Source organism: Phyllobates terribilis, unplaced genomic scaffold (genome assembly GCF_046119375.1).
Source record: "Phyllobates terribilis strain yellow unplaced genomic scaffold, ASM4611937v1 Scaffold_8__6_contigs__length_399053987, whole genome shotgun sequence".
NCBI classification, from domain to species: Eukaryota; Metazoa; Chordata; class Amphibia; order Anura; family Dendrobatidae; genus Phyllobates; species Phyllobates terribilis.
The window spans coordinates 28077491-28096766 of record NW_027362768.1 but is presented as its reverse complement, the minus strand read 5'-3'; the positions used below and the strand labels follow the sequence as shown (position 1 = coordinate 28096766).

The window sequence follows — 19276 nt, the reverse complement described above, 5'->3', positions numbered from 1 at the left end:
TGTCAGCACTGGGGCAGTGAGCACGGGCGGTAGAATGTCAGCACTGGGGCAGTGAGCACGGGCGGTAGAATGTCAGCACTGGGGCAGTGAGCACGTGCGGTACAATCTCAGCACTGGGGCAGTGAGCACAGGGCGGTACAATCTCAGCACTGGAGCAGTGAGCACGTGCGGTACAATCTCAGCACTGGGGCAGTGAGCACAGGGCGGTACAATCTCAGCACTGGGGCAGTGAGCACGTGCGGTACAATCTCAGCACTGGGGCAGTGAGCACAGGGCGGTACAATCTCAGCACTGGGGCAGTGAGCACAGGGCGGTACAATCTCAGCACTGGGGCAGTGAGCACGTGCGGTACAATCTCAGCACTGGAGCAGTGAGCACGTGCGGTACAATGTCAGCACTGGGGCAGTGAGCATGGGGCGGTACAATGTCAGCACTGGGGCAGTGAGCACGGGCGGTAGAATGTCAGCACTGGGGCAGTGAGCACGGGCGGTAGAATGTCAGCATTGGGGCAGTGAGCACGGGGGGTAGAATGTCAGCACTGGGGCAGTGAGCACGGGCGGTAGAATGTCAGCACTGGGGCAGTAAGCACGGGCGGTAGAATGTCAGCACTGGGGCAGTGAGCACGGGGCGGTAGAATGTCAGCACTGGGGCAGTGAGCACGGGCGGTAGAATCTCTGCACTGGGGCAGTGAGCACGGGCGGTAGAATGTCAGCACTGGGGCAGTGAGCACGGGGCGGTACAATCTCAGCACTGGGGCAGTGAGCACGGGGCGGTACAATCTCAGCACTGGGGCACTGAGCACGGGGCGGTACAATCTCAGCACTGGGGTAGTGAGCACGGGGCGGTACAATCTCAGCACTGGGGCAGTGAGCACGGGGCGGTACAATCTCAGCACTGGGGCAGTGAGCACGGGGCGGTACAATCTCAGCACTGGGGCAGTGAGCACAGGGCGGTACAATCTCAGCACTGGGGCAATGAGCACGGGGCGGTACAATCTCAGCACTGGGGCAATGAGCACGGGGCGGTACAATCTCAGCACTGGGGCAGTGAGCACAGGGCGGTACAATCTCAGCACTGGGGCAATGAGCACGGGGCGGTACAATCTCAGCACTGGGGCAATGAGCACGGGGCGGTAGAATGTCAGCACTGGGGCAGTGAGCATGTGCGGTAGAATGTCAGCACAGGGGCAGGGAGCACGTGCGGTAGAATGTCAGCACAGGGGCAGTGAGCACGTGCGGTAGAATTTCAGCACTGGATCAGTGAGCACGTGCGGTAGAATCTCAGGATCTCGTATGATAGACATCTGTAAGTGTAACAAGACTGTGGCCATATAAAATCAATACTTATTTACTAAATTACATTCATTTAGAATGACATTGCCTATGGTTCTGTTTATTTCAAGCGAACCCCTTTAAATGTGACCTGCTTATTCACGCAGGAAGTACGACACCACCTCAAAACACAAAAGACAACAAATCCCCGGGCCCCAGGGGCATACACCACCAAATGCTACAGGAATTATGTACCGTGATAGACCATTATTTCTAATATTCACAGATTCCATAATAACAGAGTCTGTATCACAGGACTGGCGTATAGCAAATGTGGTGCCAATATTCAAAAAGGAGACAAAATCTGAGCATGGAAATTAAAAGCATGTAAATTTAATCTCTACTGTGGGCTAAATCTCTGGGGGTTTCTAAGAAATGCGATTCTGGAGTAGCTCAATAAGAATAAGATCATGACACAGCATCAACATGGGTTTATGAGGGATTGATCCTGTCAGACTAATCTGATCAGCTTCTATGAGGAGTTAAAGGGGATGTCCAACAAAGATCTATTGATTAAAATGAACTTTGAATGATAATAATTTCCACAATTGGATGTGTTTAAATAAAATGTTCATGTGCTGAGATAATCTTATAAATGTGCCCCTGCTGTATACTATGTAATGGCTGTGTCTGACTGTACAGGAACATGGTCTGATCATACCACAGCTCCTGGGCAGGGGGGGATGCAAGAGAGTATACAGATATTACTGCACGGGATCACAGCTGATTATTTAAAAAATAGGCAGTGAAATGTTTTACCTCATAGAAAGAATCAGCTGTGATCCTGTGCTGTAATGTCTGTATGCTCTTTTGCTTCCTCCCCTGGAACAAACTCTAATTGGGTCACAAGGATACAGTAAGGGTCAGTATTGGGCCTTTTTTTTAAAAAAAATATATATTTCCTTATGATCTTGTAGAGGGCATACAGTGCATTGGGGTGCATTGAGGTGAAGGGTACATTGCTGGAAAAGGAAAAAAAAAAAAAAAAAAAAAAAAAAAACTCTTTAAATCTCTTAGTTTGCGAGTGTGAATGAGCTGCGTGTGTCCGGAGCGTAAGTGCGAACGAAAGTAAGTGTGTGACTTGTTTTTCAGTGTCTTTGGATTCAGGGAGTTTGGAAGGGAGGACTTAGGACTGAATTGCTGACTGTATTTCATTCTTTCTTTACTTTTTACTTAATTAATCCACCTGACCTACTTAGCTGATTCCCCCGTCCTTACTTGATACTTAATTGATCCCCCGTCCATACTTAACTGATCCCCCGCCGATATCTAATTGATACACTTGCACATCCCTAATTGATCCCCGTCCATACACCTATATATAAATAATTGTGTTTTGTACTTGTATATATATATACTGACTGTATCCCCATATTTAGAATGACGTCCATGTTGGCCGGAGCCGTGCAGTGTACATCTTGCGCAATGTATGCATTCCGTGAGCACCCGCTCGAGGATCCATACTGCTGCGAGAGATGTGAGCATATCGTGCACTTGGAAGCCCAAATTCTGGATCTAAGTGCTCAGATAGCGGTACGGAGGAGCATCGACAACATGGAACGGAGTTTGCTGCTCACCGAGCAGACACTCAATGGGTCAATACTGGGGGTGGAGCATAGAGGGGAAGTGCAGGCTGAACAGGCAGGGAGCTGGATAACAGTTAGGAGGGATAGAGGGAAGAAGTATAGGAAGGCTGGTTTAGAACCGGCATTATTGGAGCACGACAGATCCTCTGACCGCCGGGGGAGTGTATGCTCCAGTAATGAGGGGGAGGGGGGAAGTGTAGGGCAGGCAAGACAGGTTCTGGTAGTGGGTGACTATTATTAGGGGGACAGACAGGGCAATCTGTCACAAAGACCGGGATCGCCGAACGGTGTGCTGCCTCCCTGGCGCTCGAGTCCGGCACATCGCGGATCGGGTTGACAGGTTACTGGGTGGGGCTGGCGAAGACCCAGCGGTCATGGTCCACATCGGCACCAATGACAAAGTGAGTGGTAGATGGAGGGTCCTTAAAAATGATTTCAGGGACCTAGGTAGGAAGCTTAGGGCAAGGACCTCCAAGGTAGTTTTCTCAGAAATACTACCAATCCCGCGAGCCACACAGGAGCGCCAACAGGAGGTTAGGGAGGTGAATAAGTGGCTAAAGAGTTGGTGCAAGGCAGAAGGGTTTGGGTTCATGGAGAACTGGGCCGACTTCACGGTCGGCTACAGGCTCTACCGTAGGGACGGGCTGCTCCTCAATGGGGAGGGTGCAGCGGTGCTGGGGAAGAAGATGGCTAATAGGTTGGAGAAGTTTTTAAACTAGAGACGGGGGGGGAAACCAAGGAAATAGGTGGGATGTGAGGCAAGCAAGGGGGAAGGGGAGAAGTGAATATAATGAGGGTGGAGAGGGGGGTGGGGATAGTACAGTGAGATCGTTAGAGAAGAATAGGATGCTAAATAACCCCAAAGTTTTATCTTGCATGCTGACCAACGCAAGAAGCCTGACCAATAAGGCGGATGAGCTGCGGGCGCTTATATCGGAGGAGAGGTATGACATCGTAGGTATAACAGAGACTTGGCTAGACGATAGCTACGACTGGGCGGTAAATTTATTAGATTATAGTTTATTTAGAAGGGACCGGAAACAGGGGAAAGGCGGAGGAGTCTGCTTATATGTAAAGTCATGTCTAAAACCCAGACTAACGGAAGATATAGGAGAGGGAGAAGAGGGGGTCGAGTCCATGTGGGTAGAGATAGAGGGAACTAAAAATAATAATAAAATATTACTGGGGGTCTGCTATAAGCCACCCAATATAACAGAGGAGAATGAGAATCTGCTATTAGGACAAATAGACAAAGTAGCAAAACATAATGAAGTGATTGTAATGGGGGATTTCAACTACCCGGATATTGACTGGGAAACAGAAACCTGTAGATCTCAGAAAGGAAAAAGGTTCTTGACAAATATTAAGGATAATTATCTCTCCCAACTAGTGCAGGAACCAACGAGAGGGAAGGCCGTGTTGGACTTAATATTGACTAATAGGCCTGATAGAATAACTGAGGTACAGATAGGGGGGCACCTAAGTAATAGCGACCATAATATTATCGACTTCAAAATGCCCTTCAGTAGGGTTATCAATAAGGGAACAACAAAAACATTAAACTTTAGGAGGGCGAAGTTTGATCAGCTGAAAGAAAGCCTTCAACTTATTGACTGGGACAAAGTTCTTAATCAAAGGAATACGAATAGTAAATGGGAAACCTTCAAAAGAATTCTGAATACTCAGTGCGAGAGGTATATACCGTATGGGAATAAAAGGGCCAGAAATAAGAGGAAACCAATATGGTTGAACAAGAACGTAAAAGGGGCGTTAAATAGCAAAAAAGAGGCATTCAAGAGATTAAAACAGGAAAACAGCAAGGAGGCACTAATGTGTTACAAGGAAAAAACGAGAACCTGCAAAAAACAAATAAAAATAGCAAAGGAGGAAACAGAGAGACGTATTGCTAGGGAAAGTAGATCAAATCCCAAACTGTTCTTTACGTATATAAATAGTAAAAGGATTAAATCGGATAATATTGGACCGATAAAAAGTGAGGAAGGCAAAATCATAGAGAAAGATGAGGATAAAGCTAATCTATTAAATAATTTTTTTTCGACAACTTTCACAAAGGAAATAGAACTAACAGGAGAAATGAGAAGTGACAAGCTTAATCCTCCACTAAGTATGACAAATCTAACCCAAGCTGGGGTACAGAAACGCCTCAGTAACATTAAAATAAACAAATCACCAGGACCTGATGGCATACACCCACGGGTACTAAGGGAACTAAGTAATGTGATAGACAGACCGTTATATCTTATATTTAAGGACTCTGTTGAGACTGGGTCTGTGCCACTTGATTGGCGACAGGCGAATGTAGTGCCAATATTCAAAAAGGGAGCGAAAAGTGACGCCGGAAACTATCGGCCGGTGAGTCTGACGTCCGTTGTGGGCAAAATTTTTGAAACCTTCATTAAAGAGGCAATTACGGAGCATCTTGATGCTAATAATCTTTTAATCCCGAACCAACATGGATTCATGAGGAATCGCTCCTGCCAAACAAACCTGATTGACTTCTACGAGGAGGTTAGCTCTCGAGTAGATCAGGGGGAACCAGTGGATGTCGTGTATATCGACTTCTCAAAAGCGTTCGATAGCGTGCCACATAATAGGTTGGTATACAAAATGAGAATGATGGGGCTGGGGGAAAATGTCTGCAAGTGGGTAGCAAACTGGCTAAGGGATAGAAGGCAGAGGGTGGTTATAAATGGAATATACTCAGATTGGGTAAGCGTCACTAGTGGGGTACCACAGGGGTCTGTACTAGGCCCAATGTTATTTAATATCTTTATTAACGACATAGTCAACGGGATAAATAGTAAAATATCAATATTTGCAGATGACACAAAGTTATGTAAAACAATTAATACAAAAGAAGACAGTGCAGACCTACAGAGGGATTTGGATAAGCTGGGTAGGTGGAGCATTAAATGGCAAATGAAATTTAACGAGGAGAAATGTAAGGTCATACATATGGGAAGGAAAAATGGAAGTCACCAGTACTCACTGAATGGGAAATCATTGGGGAATTCAGAGATGGAGAAGGACTTGGGCATCTTGATTGATAGCAAACTAAATTGGAGTGCCCAAAGTCAGGCCGCTGCTGTAAGGGCAAACAGGGTAATGGGATGTATCAGAAGAGGTATAGCTGCAAAGGATGAGAACATTGTTCTTCCATGTACAAAGCACTGGTCAGACCACACTTGGAATACTGTGCTCAGTTATGGGCCCCAATATATAGAAAGGATATAAATGAGCTTGAAAAGGTACAAAGGAGGGCAACAAAATTAATAAGGGGAATGGAGGGACTGCAATACCCAGAGAGGTTGGCAAAACTAGGACTATTCAGCCTGGAAAAGAGAAGGTTGAGGGGGGACATAATAAATGTGTACAAATATGTTAGGGGACAGTATAGAGATCTTGCCCGGGATTTGTTCAAAAGGAGGAATATTACGGTAACAAGAGGGCATTCACTAAGACTGGAAGAGAAAAGGTTTCAGCACCAGCATAGGAAGGGGTTCTTTACGGTAAGAGCAGTGAGAATATGGAATTCACTGAGTGAGGAGACGGTAATGTCGGATTCACTACACCAGTTCAAGCGGGGACTGGATGCATTTCTAGATACCAGGCAGATTTCAGCATATACTTAAAAATAAAATAAAATAGTAAGTTGATACAGGGATTTATTCTGACTGCTGGTTTCAGAGTCGGGAGGGAATTTTTCCTCAGGTGAAGATTGGCCAAATCATTTGGGGTTTTTGCCCTCCTCTGGATCAACTTTAGCAATTACAGAACTAACAGGTCGAACTTGATGGACGCAAGTCTTTATTCGGCTTTACAAACTATGTTACTATGTAATATCTGTACAAGATACTAAACTCTGAAAGGTAATCAACACAAAGGATCATAATGTAAAGGGAGCCTGTCAGAAGGGTTTTAGGGGTGCATTTTACCGACAACAGCTTGAGTCTCCGACACTAATCAAGTGACCCAGGAGAAGCGAAAAACAGCTGTGGACTGCAAATACAACTGCAGACATGGCTAATGTACATATGGATAAAATGGAAGGGTTTCTCAGTAATGGAGCGGAATTAAGTAGGTATCGTTTTAGTTGTATGCCTCGTTTAATACATCAATACCTCTTATTGCCCCTCCTAAAATGCTGTTAACAGGTTCTCTTTGATTTCACAGAGTTGAAGCTGGAGGCTTGGACTGAGAATTGGTACTTGAAGTTTAAATGTAAGATCATACGCTTGGGTCAAGGAAACAAAATATACAATTAAGTAATTAATGATAAAACACTGGGTAAATCTGTCCTTAAACAAAAACTTGATTGTATGGGTGAACAGAAATCTCAACATTAGTGACTAGTGCTGGGAAGGGAAAAATCTGCTTCAGCATGATAAAATTCCTTCTTAATTTAGATCGATTAAAACATGGTACACTGGTCCATATTGGCTTTCATACGCGTTGTGAGCATACGCTGATCGTAGTCATATTATGGTTATAATAAAATCATAGCCATAAAGAGAGAAGAACATAGTTTTGCCTAGATCTCATTGGGTGCCTAACCTCCGCCATATGACCTTATCACATGTATCTAGGACCTCAGTTATCACACACCAAATATTTTCTTTGCACTGACCTCCAGGATCTTGTTCTTCTGCCCTTCATTTACTTTACCAGCCAGACAACAGTGGGATATAGCATTCTGGATAATGTACTTGTTAGATTTAGCACTGGGTTCCTTGTACAACTTTGGTCCTGTAAGCAAGTTTGGAAATATAGATCCTAATCAATTTCATAAAACTAGAAGATCAAAACAAAAAGGATTTCCATCAATAAATTACGACTGATTTTTCATTGATTTTCTAAATACCATGTACGGATTAATGTGCTAATATGCAACATACTTCTGTTATCAGCCCCAATGGCATCACCAAACCTTGGGGAAATAGGTCTGTGGCCATATCGTACCAAGTGGGGGGGCCTAATGGGTACACTTACCAAAGATGCCTTTATGGATTGGTAATGATTCATATAGCAGTGTTTTAAAGAAGGATTTTTGCAGAGAATGTGTTAATGTTGTTCTATAGGATTAGACTTCTATATTTTCCCCTGATAATGACTTTGTATAAAGCTGCAGCTACAATAGTAAATGACATGCAATCGATAGTTACACTGAATCACATGAAAGCAGCGAGTTCACCTGGCTTCATCTGGCATCGATAGTAGGAAAGCACTGCATGACTGAGCAAAAGAGTCCGCATTTTTGGCAAAAAGTTGGCGTACGGTAGAACTCTTATAGGATGCATTTGATACGGATGCCTATTCTGACTGCACAGCTCAGGTCAATGTGTGTAGCAGCCGCTCGCTGCAGACCTGCTCTGCCACCGCAGATAATAACAGATCATTGATAGGGTGTCAGGTTTTGCTCCCCACCAATCTCATATTGAGGATTGGACGACCTTTTTAAGTGGCTGTGTACAAGAAACAGTTCCTGTCCTAAAAGGGCATATGTAACCTATAGAAAGGTGGTCCTCTGCTTACAGCCCCCCTATTACCCAAAGCAGATGATCAGCTACTCCATAATGGCAGCATGCTCCATACAAAGTGTATAAGGGGCACAGACCACCCACCTGTGTACTCGTTCGCTGATGTCACTGAAGAAGTAGTGGAAGCATTTTCCCAGTCTTTTTCCCCATTACGACTCCCAGAACGGCCAGGTGACAGAAATCCTTCTACAGACTCCGACCTAAACGGACTGCCAAGCAAAGAGAACAAAGGAACAGAAAATTAAAATTCATGATCACAAGTGTAAGAGGTCTGGCAAGTAAAATATGGCAGCTGGACATGCTGGTATTTTAGGAACAACAGGACCTCATAGATATGGTGGAATGAAGGCTGAATGAGACACTACCGGGTGGTTAATATTCAGCGGTATTTCACTATTTAGGACAAAACAGAGTAAAAAAAAAATAGTGGCTGCTGCTGGTTCACACGTACACAATGATCTTAGCTACAGGTCAACTTTGGGATCTACTGACCAAGCATTGTTTCAATTACTGCATTCAAAGAGCCAGAACTTTTATTTTTCCATCAACATGTTATTTACGGGAAGAACTGTTTTTTTCGAGCACCTTTTTGTGATACTTATAGTGTGTCGAAGAAAAACAGCATTTACAATTACACATTTATATTTTTTAGGTTTCATTTATACAATGTTTACCGCAGTATAAATGACGTGAACTTTCCTTGTTGCATCTGTAAGATTTCGGAAATATTATATCGCTGACTCAGGTATATAAAGGAGACGCCAGCTCTTCCCGTAATAGCAGGTATAATAATAACCATGATAATAACCATGTAGCTATTTATGCACCTGCAAAAGTGGACAGGATTTTGTGTGATGATATTAAAGTCTATTATAAAGTGTATTTTACTACAATAAAAGTTATTTTTAATTATTTCACATCACTTTTACCTTCTTTTTTCTAGTGCTGTACAATTAGTAATCCGATTGTCTTGCAAACATTCTACATATTTGGTTATTGATTGCTGAGATGATAAATAGATATATTTTTTTATGCGCTACCACTTTTTAAATTACATAAAAAAATTGTTTGTTTTTTGTAGCTATATTGTTACTGTGGGGTGGGGATGACTGCATTAGGGTACCCTGTGTCAAATCACTGATGTGCCTCTAAGAGGTTAAACAGCCATCAGCGTGATCTCTGTCCCAGCATTTAGAGGGAGTCCTGCCATTGTTAGACAGCCAAGCTCAGCACAAAAGGGATCGAAACTACATTTGTGACAATGTTTTTTCACTTTTAACAAAATGGACCTCAAATGCTGGCAGGCATGTGAAATAAAAAAGTCCGTTCCAGAGCAGACTCTGCCTCTCCAGCTTTCCGAATTTGGGCTGCAATTGTGACTTCATGTTGACACTGCTGCAGCCAATCACTGAGCTCAGAGGCTCAGGCGGTCTACATCGGCAGTGACATCACCACTGCAGGCTACACACCGGGGCCTGAGCAGCCACAGAGAGGATGCTTGAGTTGAATTGTACTCCACTTCTATTTTACAAAAATCTGCATTTGCCAAAATTTGCAATTTGCTTCGGTGAAGATTCATCACAATGGCGACTGCTGGCTGTCATTTTTCTGAAAGGTAAAAAGGTCATCAAAATGTTTTTTTTTTTTAAAAATCCTTATAATCACCTCTCCGGCCCCTCCGCTACTCAGCGCCACCCGTTGAGTCTTCGGATCAGCCGCCTTGAAATCCTCAGCCAATAGCCATCCGAAGATGCAAAGAGGACCGGTAGCGGTGAGGAGCAGAGGGATCTGAGAGATGAGCAGTGAGGAAAGTACACAGGTCTTTTTTTATTTTACACATCTTACATTTATTATATTCTGGGGTCTGGAGAGACCACACAGCCTAATAAGGGACATTAAATTCATGTATAATTGTTTCTCCGTGAATCGAATCCCTGAGTAAACCTCTAGTGAGACACAGCTTGCTTTGTTATTTTGCATTCCTACAAGGGCTTGGGTTCCACTTTGCTGAAAGTAGAAAACCCCTTTAACCTCTTATGGACCATGAGATTTTTTATTTTAGAAAGATATTTTTTTCTTCCAATAGCCATGATTTTTTTTTCATTTTTTGGATACCATACCCATTTGAGGGTTTCCTTAATGAAAGTACAACCTGTCCAACATTCATTTTACCATACAATGTACTGAAAAACGGGGAAAAATTCCAAGCACAGTGAAAAAAAATGCAATTCCAACATTTTTTTTTTTCCCAACAGATTTAATTTTGTAGCAAAAATTACCCCGATTCTCCAGGTCAGAATAACTACAACAAAACCAAAACTTGCATAGGTTTTTTTTTCTATTTAAGTCGTGAAAAGCAAAACAAAACAGGTGTTCGTAAAAAAAACAACAACTTGTGTCGCCATTTTCCAAGACCCGTAACGTTTTTATTGTTTACCATCGATTGAAGCTCAGCCTGTAGCTGAGCATCACAGGAATGTGACGATCACAGCAACGAGGGCATTCAGCAGAAGCCTGCCTGCCATGGTAGTGGGGGGCTGACGCAGAGCTGGTGTGTGCAAGCACCGGGGAGAGCTCCATTAAACGTTGCTGTCAGTTATTGAGCATTTAAATAGTTAACAACAACGAATAATAGGAGTGGTAATGCAGCCGCTGCCATTACACACAGATGCAGACCATGCAACACAGCCGACAAACTGTTAGTGGAAAGAGCTCCGCTAGTGAGCCCCCTCCACACACGGGAACCCCTGCAATCACATACATGTATGTTATTCTGCGATCGGGGGTTAATGGCCTTTGTGAGAGGTAGTTACCTTGGCGTTCTTTTCCCAGAATTTATACTTTCATTGTCGCCTGTGTTTAGAGAGGCCAGAGAAAAGCTTGAAGCTGAAGAAAAAAAAACAAAAAATTAAAAAGAAATCTAAAAGCAAAGCCTGCCACACAATTTCATCTTAGCGTCATAGAAAACACATACAGTCATGGACGAAAGTGTTGGCACCCTTGAAATTGTTCCAGAAAAATTAAGTATTTCTCCCAGGAAATTTTTGCAATTAAACGTTTTGTTATATGTTTATTTCCTTTGTTTGTATTGGGACAACAAAAAAAAACAGGCAAATTGGACATAATTTCATACAAAACCCCAAAAACGAGCTGGACAAAATTGTTGGCACCTTTACAAAAAATTGTGAGTAAACAGCTTTGTTTCAAGCATGTGATGCTCAATCAAACTCACCTGTGGCAAGTAACAGGTGTGGGCAATATGAAAATCACACCTAAAACCTGATAAAAAGGGGAGAAGTTGATGCAAACTTTGCATTGTGTGTCTGTGTGCCACACTAAGCATGGAGAACAGAAAGAAGAGAGAACGGTCTGAGGACTTCAGAACCAAAATTGTTGAAAAATATCAAAAATCTCAAGGTTACAAGTCCATCTCCACAGATCTTGATGTTCCTTTGTCCACAGCGCACAACATAATCATGAAGTTTATGGATACAAACAAAGTGCTGGAGAGTTCTGAAGTAGCCAGAAATGAGTACGGATCTAAATCCCATTGAACACCTGTGGAGATATCTTAAAATTGCTGTTGGGAGAAGGCGCCTTCAAAGATGAGAGCCCTGGAGCAGTTTGTAAAAGAAGAGTGCTCCAAAATTCCAGCACAGAGGTGTAAGAAGCTTGTTGATGGGTATAGGAAGGGATTTATTGCAGCTATTTATTCCAAAGGTTGTGCAACCAAATATTAAGTGGAGTGTGGCAACAATTTTGTCCGGCCCATTTTTTTTTTTTGTGAAATTATGTCCAATTTGAATTTTTTCTCAGTTTTTTGTATTGTTCCAATATACACATGTTTATTCCCTTTGTGTGTAACAAAACATGTGTAATTGCAATAATTTTCTGGGAGAAATACATCATTTTCTGGAACAGTTCCATGGGTGCCAACACTTTCGGCCAAGACTGTAAATGTCTCCATAGGCATAAAAATCAATTTCCAATGATGGCAAAATGTTACTTAAGTTGTAGCAGGGTTACATTTTGGTTCTAAAGGTTTCTCGGTTGTAAATAATTAAACACTATGACTGCAGTGACAAACCACATGAATAATATATGCAAAATTGGAGCGAGTTTCCATAGGAAAAAGTTATTCTAATTGCTGCAGAAAGCTACAATATTAACTCTTTTGAGGTATTTTACTACTCGGACAGCCCCTTCTGAATCCCCATGTTTCTCGCCAGTAATATAATAAACACTTATACTCAACTTCAGTGCTGGCGCCGTTCTACTGATGTCGGCACCGGATCTCTCGCTTCTCACATGACATTATGTCACACAATCCCTGAGGCCAATCAGCGCTGGCCTCACTCTCCTACCGACGTAATTGACATCTGTGGCTGCTTTCTCACTTCCCCCGGATGTCTTGATTAGTCCGAAGGCAGGGAGAGTGAAGCCAGCGCTGATTGGTTGCAGGGATCGCGTGACAGAATGTCATGCGAGTCTCGGGAGAGCCAGTGCTGACATCGCTGGAACAGTGCCGGTGGTGAGTATAAGTGTTGTTATTTTACTGGGGGGAAACATGGAGATTCAGAAGGGGCTGTCTGAGTAGTGGACATCCCCTTTAACTGCATCCAATGTTAGCTAAGGATCATTTTTGAAATTAGGTTACATTATTGATTTTTGGAACCTTTGGCATCTACAGCCTCTATGTATTACTGTATTGTTGGCTCCAGAATGATATAACAATGAATCAGTGAGCTTGATCTGACAATAATAGCTCGTCACCTTCTTTGAGGTTTCGTTGAACTTTGGTGTGTCCATAAATCAATTTAGAAGAGTTCTTCAGAAGATAGATAAGACTTACAATCTCTTCCATCATAAGGAGCTCACCGACTGATTCACAGGTAACTCATTCTGTGGCTAGCTATGTATAGATAAACGCAAACTATAGAAGTCAAACATTGCACATATAACAAACTCAATTGCAAAAAATTATTTTCCATCAAAAAAAGCATGTATGTCAGTGAAAAATAAAACACAAACTGGTATGAAAGCAGCTTGTTGTCACCACTAGAGGCGGATATTTACTTGTATAGTTTCTATGGAGGGCAAGAGATGCTATAAACCCTATTCACAGCACAATCCCCTTACACCGACACCATAGAAAGAGGATTAGGAAAACACTTTACCAAGAGTTATCGTCTACAAAAATCCTCCTCCATTCTCGAGCACTCGCCTCATCCTACACTCAGCATGTCAATCTCCTACTCCTCCACCCATTTTGGACTTACACGTACCGCCACTGGGGACACATTACCTGGAGGAGCACCAGTGGGTGTTCTCGGCAATTCCACCTGATGGTCTCTGTGGATGGACTTAGGCCTGGCCTTTTTTGCTCTGCTAAGGTTAACCCGGGGTTTAATAACTGAGTCCATATCTGCCATTAGCTTCAGCTGTTTCCTGCGTAGGTATTCTTGTTTGATGAACTCCCGTCTCGCCTTCTCATCTTCTTTCTTACTACGTTCTTCCTCTGACTTCCGCCTGTGTAAATAAGATTGTATGCCGAGGTCATACATAGCGGCAGCCCCAAATCAGACGATTATTAAAATTATCGCTACTTTTCCAAAATGATGATGCACTTAGCTACACCAATAAGACTTCTAAAAATAAAAAAAACACCTTTTTTCCCAAATTTCACGGAGTGATTGCAGAGCAAACCCTCAGCATAAACTGCAGAAACCTCTAGTAAGCATCAGGTCTCCAGGACTCATGTATTCAGTGCAGGATTTACTGAACATCTACATTCATTATAATAGGGAGCACTTCATCAGAACCTCAATACTATATAATGACGCCTTGGACAAAAGACCTGCATTGTGTTCAGTGTCCTGCAGCTTATGCCAAGTGTGCAGACGAAACCACAGGAAGAACAAGAAGTTAATCAGAAAGAATAGAATAATAATGCCATATAGAAACTGTATAAAGAGAGTTAAAGGGCTTGTCTAGGAATGACATACTGATGAGCTATGTGTAAAATACATCATCAGTAAGAGATCGTTGGGGTGCTGGACACTTAACGATCTCATACTATCCGTCAAATAGGTCATCAATATGTTGGTCACAGACAACCCCTTTAATCATTTTTCTGTTTATCTGAAAAAAAAAAAAAAAAAATCAAGCTTGATGATATCATGGTAACATGCTAGAAAGGCAACTTATTTCATTGTGACTTATTTCTAATTTACAAAATCAATGTTCTGTATGACAGTTCTGATGTGCCATTAACCAGCACCGCCACCGAACGCAAAAGACTGCAAAACATGAGATTATTCATCCCAGCCGGATAGCACTTGTCTGTCCATAGACCTGAGCAACGAGTGATGTTGGCCCGTTTCTCTAACCTGGCCTCTTCTTTCTTATGTTCCTGTTCCATCTCTTGCTCCATCTTCTTCTGTTGATTTTCACGTTCTCGTCTCAGTCTCTTCTCTAAGAGAGCGGCGCGCTTTGCAGCCATGTCATTTTCCTCTTTGCGATCATCCTGCAGCAAAATAAAATTTGTTACGAGACCATATCCAATTGGATTGGTAAAGGTAAAAGCCCTGAAGATTTATGATGTCTCCAACAGTAATCATAATATCCCGCACTGGCCATATTTAACCAAAATTACAATTAATTGCCATCATGAAAACCTAAACATTAAATGCGTTGTCTCATCTCGTAAAATTGCAAAGTGCTTGTAAAAACAATTTACTTCTTATTAAAAATCCCACCCTTTCTCAAGAATGGAGGGATTTCTAATGCTATAGGTTACTGACCACTTCTGCAGTGTATCAGACAAGGAGTGCAGCGCTTGTAAGCACTTTGCCATGAAGCTTGGAAATGCTGCTCCTAAACTGGCTGGATTTCAGGATCCACCCAGCTTCAGTGTTTTGTGCTCCTCCGTTACTGCAGAGGCAAAGCAGCCTCTTCTTGTAGCATAGGAGAGCAGAGTTCAGATAAGCGGTTCGGTGCGACCATGCTGCTGGTCTAATCAGTCAATCATCAGGAGCACACCGCCCCCTGGCAAGCAAGAAGTCAGGTTGCAAAGGAATCCAGGACTCCTGAAGATAGAAGATCACTTTTCCACTACTTAAAGGCTACATTCACATATTCAGTATTTTACCTCAGTATTTGTAAGCCAAGACCAGGAGTGGAACAATCAGAGGAAAAGCATAATAGAAACACGTCACCACTTCTGTATTTATCACCCACTCCTGGTTTTGGCTTACAGATACTGATGTAAAATACTGACCAAATATTACTGAACACGTGAGCATGACCTAAAGGTTATTATTAATGGGCTTAGGGTGGCAGTAGCACTTATCTGACCCCACTAACCTTGAGGAATAAACATCAATAGTGAACAACACATGAAGGCTGCAGCCAATCAACGGCCACTGATTGGCTGCAGTCGTCAAGTAGAATTATGGCAGATGTCTGATGGGGGACACAGAAACCAGTGCAGGAAAACAGCTCCTGTCTGGTGGGAGAGTAAAGGTTTTTGTTTTTTTCTTATCTCCAATTTTTTTCTTTAGACCCCTACACGGCAAGTTTAAAGTAGAAACTCCTACTAATACTAAAAACATGAAAAACTAGAACTTCAGCAACAATCATCTCTCTGCCATCTTATGATTTGTGGTACAAGCAGCCAGTCCTGCACTGGAGGCAGTCTTGCCATTCTTAGGAAGGTTATGATAGTAGGGTCACCCCCATAGGTGTGAGTACTACTGCCCTGTACACCTTGTGTCTCTATTAGGGGGAACACAGAATCCATGATCTCAGCGACTTTAAATCATTGATACGAATAAAGAAGACAATACACAAAGGAAGATCCCAGACCTCCAGCGCACATGCTCTATGCAACAATTCGCACATTAACAGAAAGATCTTCAATGAAGGATCCTCATCTATTAAATAGCCCTGAAAAATACCTATACATTAGCACTTTACAGACATCAGCATCGCTGTCCCCATTGGGGCTCACAATCTAAATTCCCTATCACTTTGTCTTTGGTGTGTGGGAAGAAACCGGGGTACCCGGAGGAAACGCACACAAGCACGGGGAGAACATACAAACCCCTTAATGACTGGGCGAAGTCTTCATAGAGCAAGTTCCATAAGGTCAGTAACCGGTGGCTCGCCACCTCCGGCAACATGGGGCATTTTTCCAAACCCTCAGTCCTATCACAATAAACCATATCCTGCACTCACATATTACAGGTTAGTGCATGTAACCATAAATACCCACCTTGAAAAAGAAGCCACAACAAACTTTCTGATCCTCGATGATCGGTTCGCTCTCAGTTTCTTCTGCAGCCTTTTCAGACATCTCTGGAGGCTGTAGCTTTGAGAGAGGGACTTCAATAAGACTGCCATTCTTAATGGTAGAGAAGCTCCTCTGGCTGAACACATCATCGTTGGGGGTCACACACACAGTTTCTATAATGGGCTGTGATAAGACTTCAGATACTGTCGACTCAATGGGTTTTTTCTCCACCGGATCAGAAGTCTCATATGATGATACTTTGTCAGAAGCCTCAGTAATTGCACATTCGTCTGTATTAGATGCTCCTTTACACTCTTGGTTGGTTACAGGTTTCTTATCATCTCCAAAGTAGACAAAGGATCTTGTTTGTGTCTGGCTTGGTGAGAACCTTCGTAATCGTGGGAGGCTGTCTACAGATTGTGGAGGGGTCAAGGTGCGATTTAAAGGTGTTATTTTCAGCTCATTGGGACGAGGTGTCCTCTGGGGTTTTGCAGGAAAAGACACAGTCTTTTTAAGTGAAGTTTGAGGGGATCTGTGAGCTTGCCGAGGGGACTCCAAAGTAAAGCAAGGAATTGGGGACCACGTTACAGAGGGCTTTATTGCTGGCTTCGGCTCCTTTTGGGGCAGATTTTGTGGTGAGGGTTGTGGTGGAGAGATCACCCAGGCTTGCTTCTCTCTCATTTGCATTAACATGTCCTGCTGTAATGCCAGTCTTTGCATTTCCTGCTGGAGAAAATTCAGAGAGGTGTTTAGTTTTTCGATGGACTTTGTGTACTCTCCTACATCAATTTCGGTCATGTTTTCTTCACTTGGGCTTGTCAGACTCCAAGATTTGTCAGTATCTATAGGTGTTGTAGGAGATCTAAGCCATCTAGGCGGTGTTTGCTCACTATTTGCTCTTAGGGATGGGATGCCAGTAACTGAAGATCGCATTTGCTTTTCTGCTGAGATATCTTGAAGGGTTTTCTCATTTTCTAAAGATCCAGCTTCTTCTTGTAGGGGAGAAATCCCATCTCCTTTCTTTTTTACAACTGTTAAAAATGCAGTTCTTCCCATTTTCTGCCGCTGACGTGTAAATGCTGCCTCTACCTTTTTTTTCTGTGCCTCAATAGCTCGCCTTTTTTCTTCTAACTTCATTCTCAGTTGTACCACCTCAGAGGCTAAGAGTTGTGTCGTATCTTTGTTTTGTGAAAGAGAGTCCACCTCTTGGATTTGGCCAAGTGCAACCACTTGCGGGATATTGAGCTCTGAACCATCTGGCGTGGTTTTCTGGGAACTGCTTCCACTACTCCGGCCATCTCCATGATTGAGTTTTCTGAATTTCTGCTCTGCAAAGCTGGTCATTTTGATCCCAGAACTGGAAGAAGCTGTGCTACCTGCTTGTGATTTGCCACTAACTGAACTAGGACAAGGACTGACAGGTTCTCGGGCATTGTTTATGTGAAGTCCGTAATCCTGCTGCAACTTTAGATGGTCTTCGAAGTCAGAATCTAAACTAACAGTGTAGTCTTTCAAAGAAGAATCTTCATCCATCGTTTCTGGGATGATGTCTTCTGATTGTACATGAATACCGGTATCCACCTCTGTATTGTCGGTAACGGGGCTCTGGGATCCTTTTAGGTCAATGAAGTCCAAATTAGTGTCTGAAAGAGCAAGAGGGGATAATTGCAAGCCCACATTGACATCAGCGTTATGAAGAAAAAAGCCATTGTTTACTTGATCGGTAACAACGGGACTAGTCTTCTCAGGGTTGTGAATGATTTCCAGGGCTTCCTCAATACTTGGGGCTTCTATCTGATTATCCAGCTCATCTGCAGATATCCTATTCTCATGTGGACCATTGGGATGTTTGTTGTCGTCAAGTTCATCTAAATCCCACTGGTTGCTGGTGGGTGACAAGTCATCATAGTTTTGTGGTATCTGACTCCATTCTTCATTAATGCTATCTGATTGCCCTTGTCCATTGATTGGTTGGAAAGAAAGATTCTTTCGGATATGTTTTGGAACGCGGGTAAGGTTCAAAGAGAATCCTTCATTACTAACAGATCTTCGGATGGGCCGGCTTGGGGTTGTCACCCTGATACCATCTTCTTTATCAAAGGAAATGTCAAATGATACACCATGCATTGAAGATCTAAAATGGAAAGAGAGAACAATATCCATTTAATTGGGTCTAAAAAGCATTGTTGCTTATAAAGCAAGACAGTGTCCAAACTTTTCAATACTAAAGAAAGCAGGAAAAATTGTCAAAACAATGAATTTAATAGCGTTATCCAACAGTGTAATGCCAAATTGATTACACTGTACAGCTAGTTCACATAGGACTGTTGAGATGTTTGTGAATGGAGACTGTGCAGCTGCAGGAGTGAGGAGCTGTCAGACACAGCCAGACTCCTCATACAGAAGACCGCTGTACACACAGCACTCAATGACAGTATAGAAGGCAGCAATGACACTTACTAATCCAGTCATGGAGATTATACGTTAGCTTGGTGCCTGGAAGCTACA

General features: G+C 42.9%; 1 protein-coding gene across 2 annotated transcripts in view; it reads right to left on the bottom strand.

Moving 5' to 3' along the window:
- The window catches only part of CAMSAP2 (calmodulin regulated spectrin associated protein family member 2), a 119015-nt gene that overhangs the window by 7602 nt on the left and 92137 nt on the right, over nucleotides 1-19276 (bottom strand). For both annotated transcript variants that reach the window (XM_073642894.1, XM_073642896.1), the window contains 6 exons: nucleotides 16751-18902; nucleotides 14865-15001; nucleotides 13781-14004; nucleotides 11289-11361; nucleotides 8560-8684; nucleotides 7566-7684 (listed from right to left, as the gene is read on the bottom strand). In XM_073642894.1, coding sequence (XP_073498995.1) covers nucleotides 7566-7684; nucleotides 8560-8684; nucleotides 11289-11361; nucleotides 13781-14004; nucleotides 14865-15001; nucleotides 16751-18902 — 2830 coding nt within the window. The remainder of the gene's footprint in view (nucleotides 1-7565; nucleotides 7685-8559; nucleotides 8685-11288; nucleotides 11362-13780; nucleotides 14005-14864; nucleotides 15002-16750; nucleotides 18903-19276) is intronic.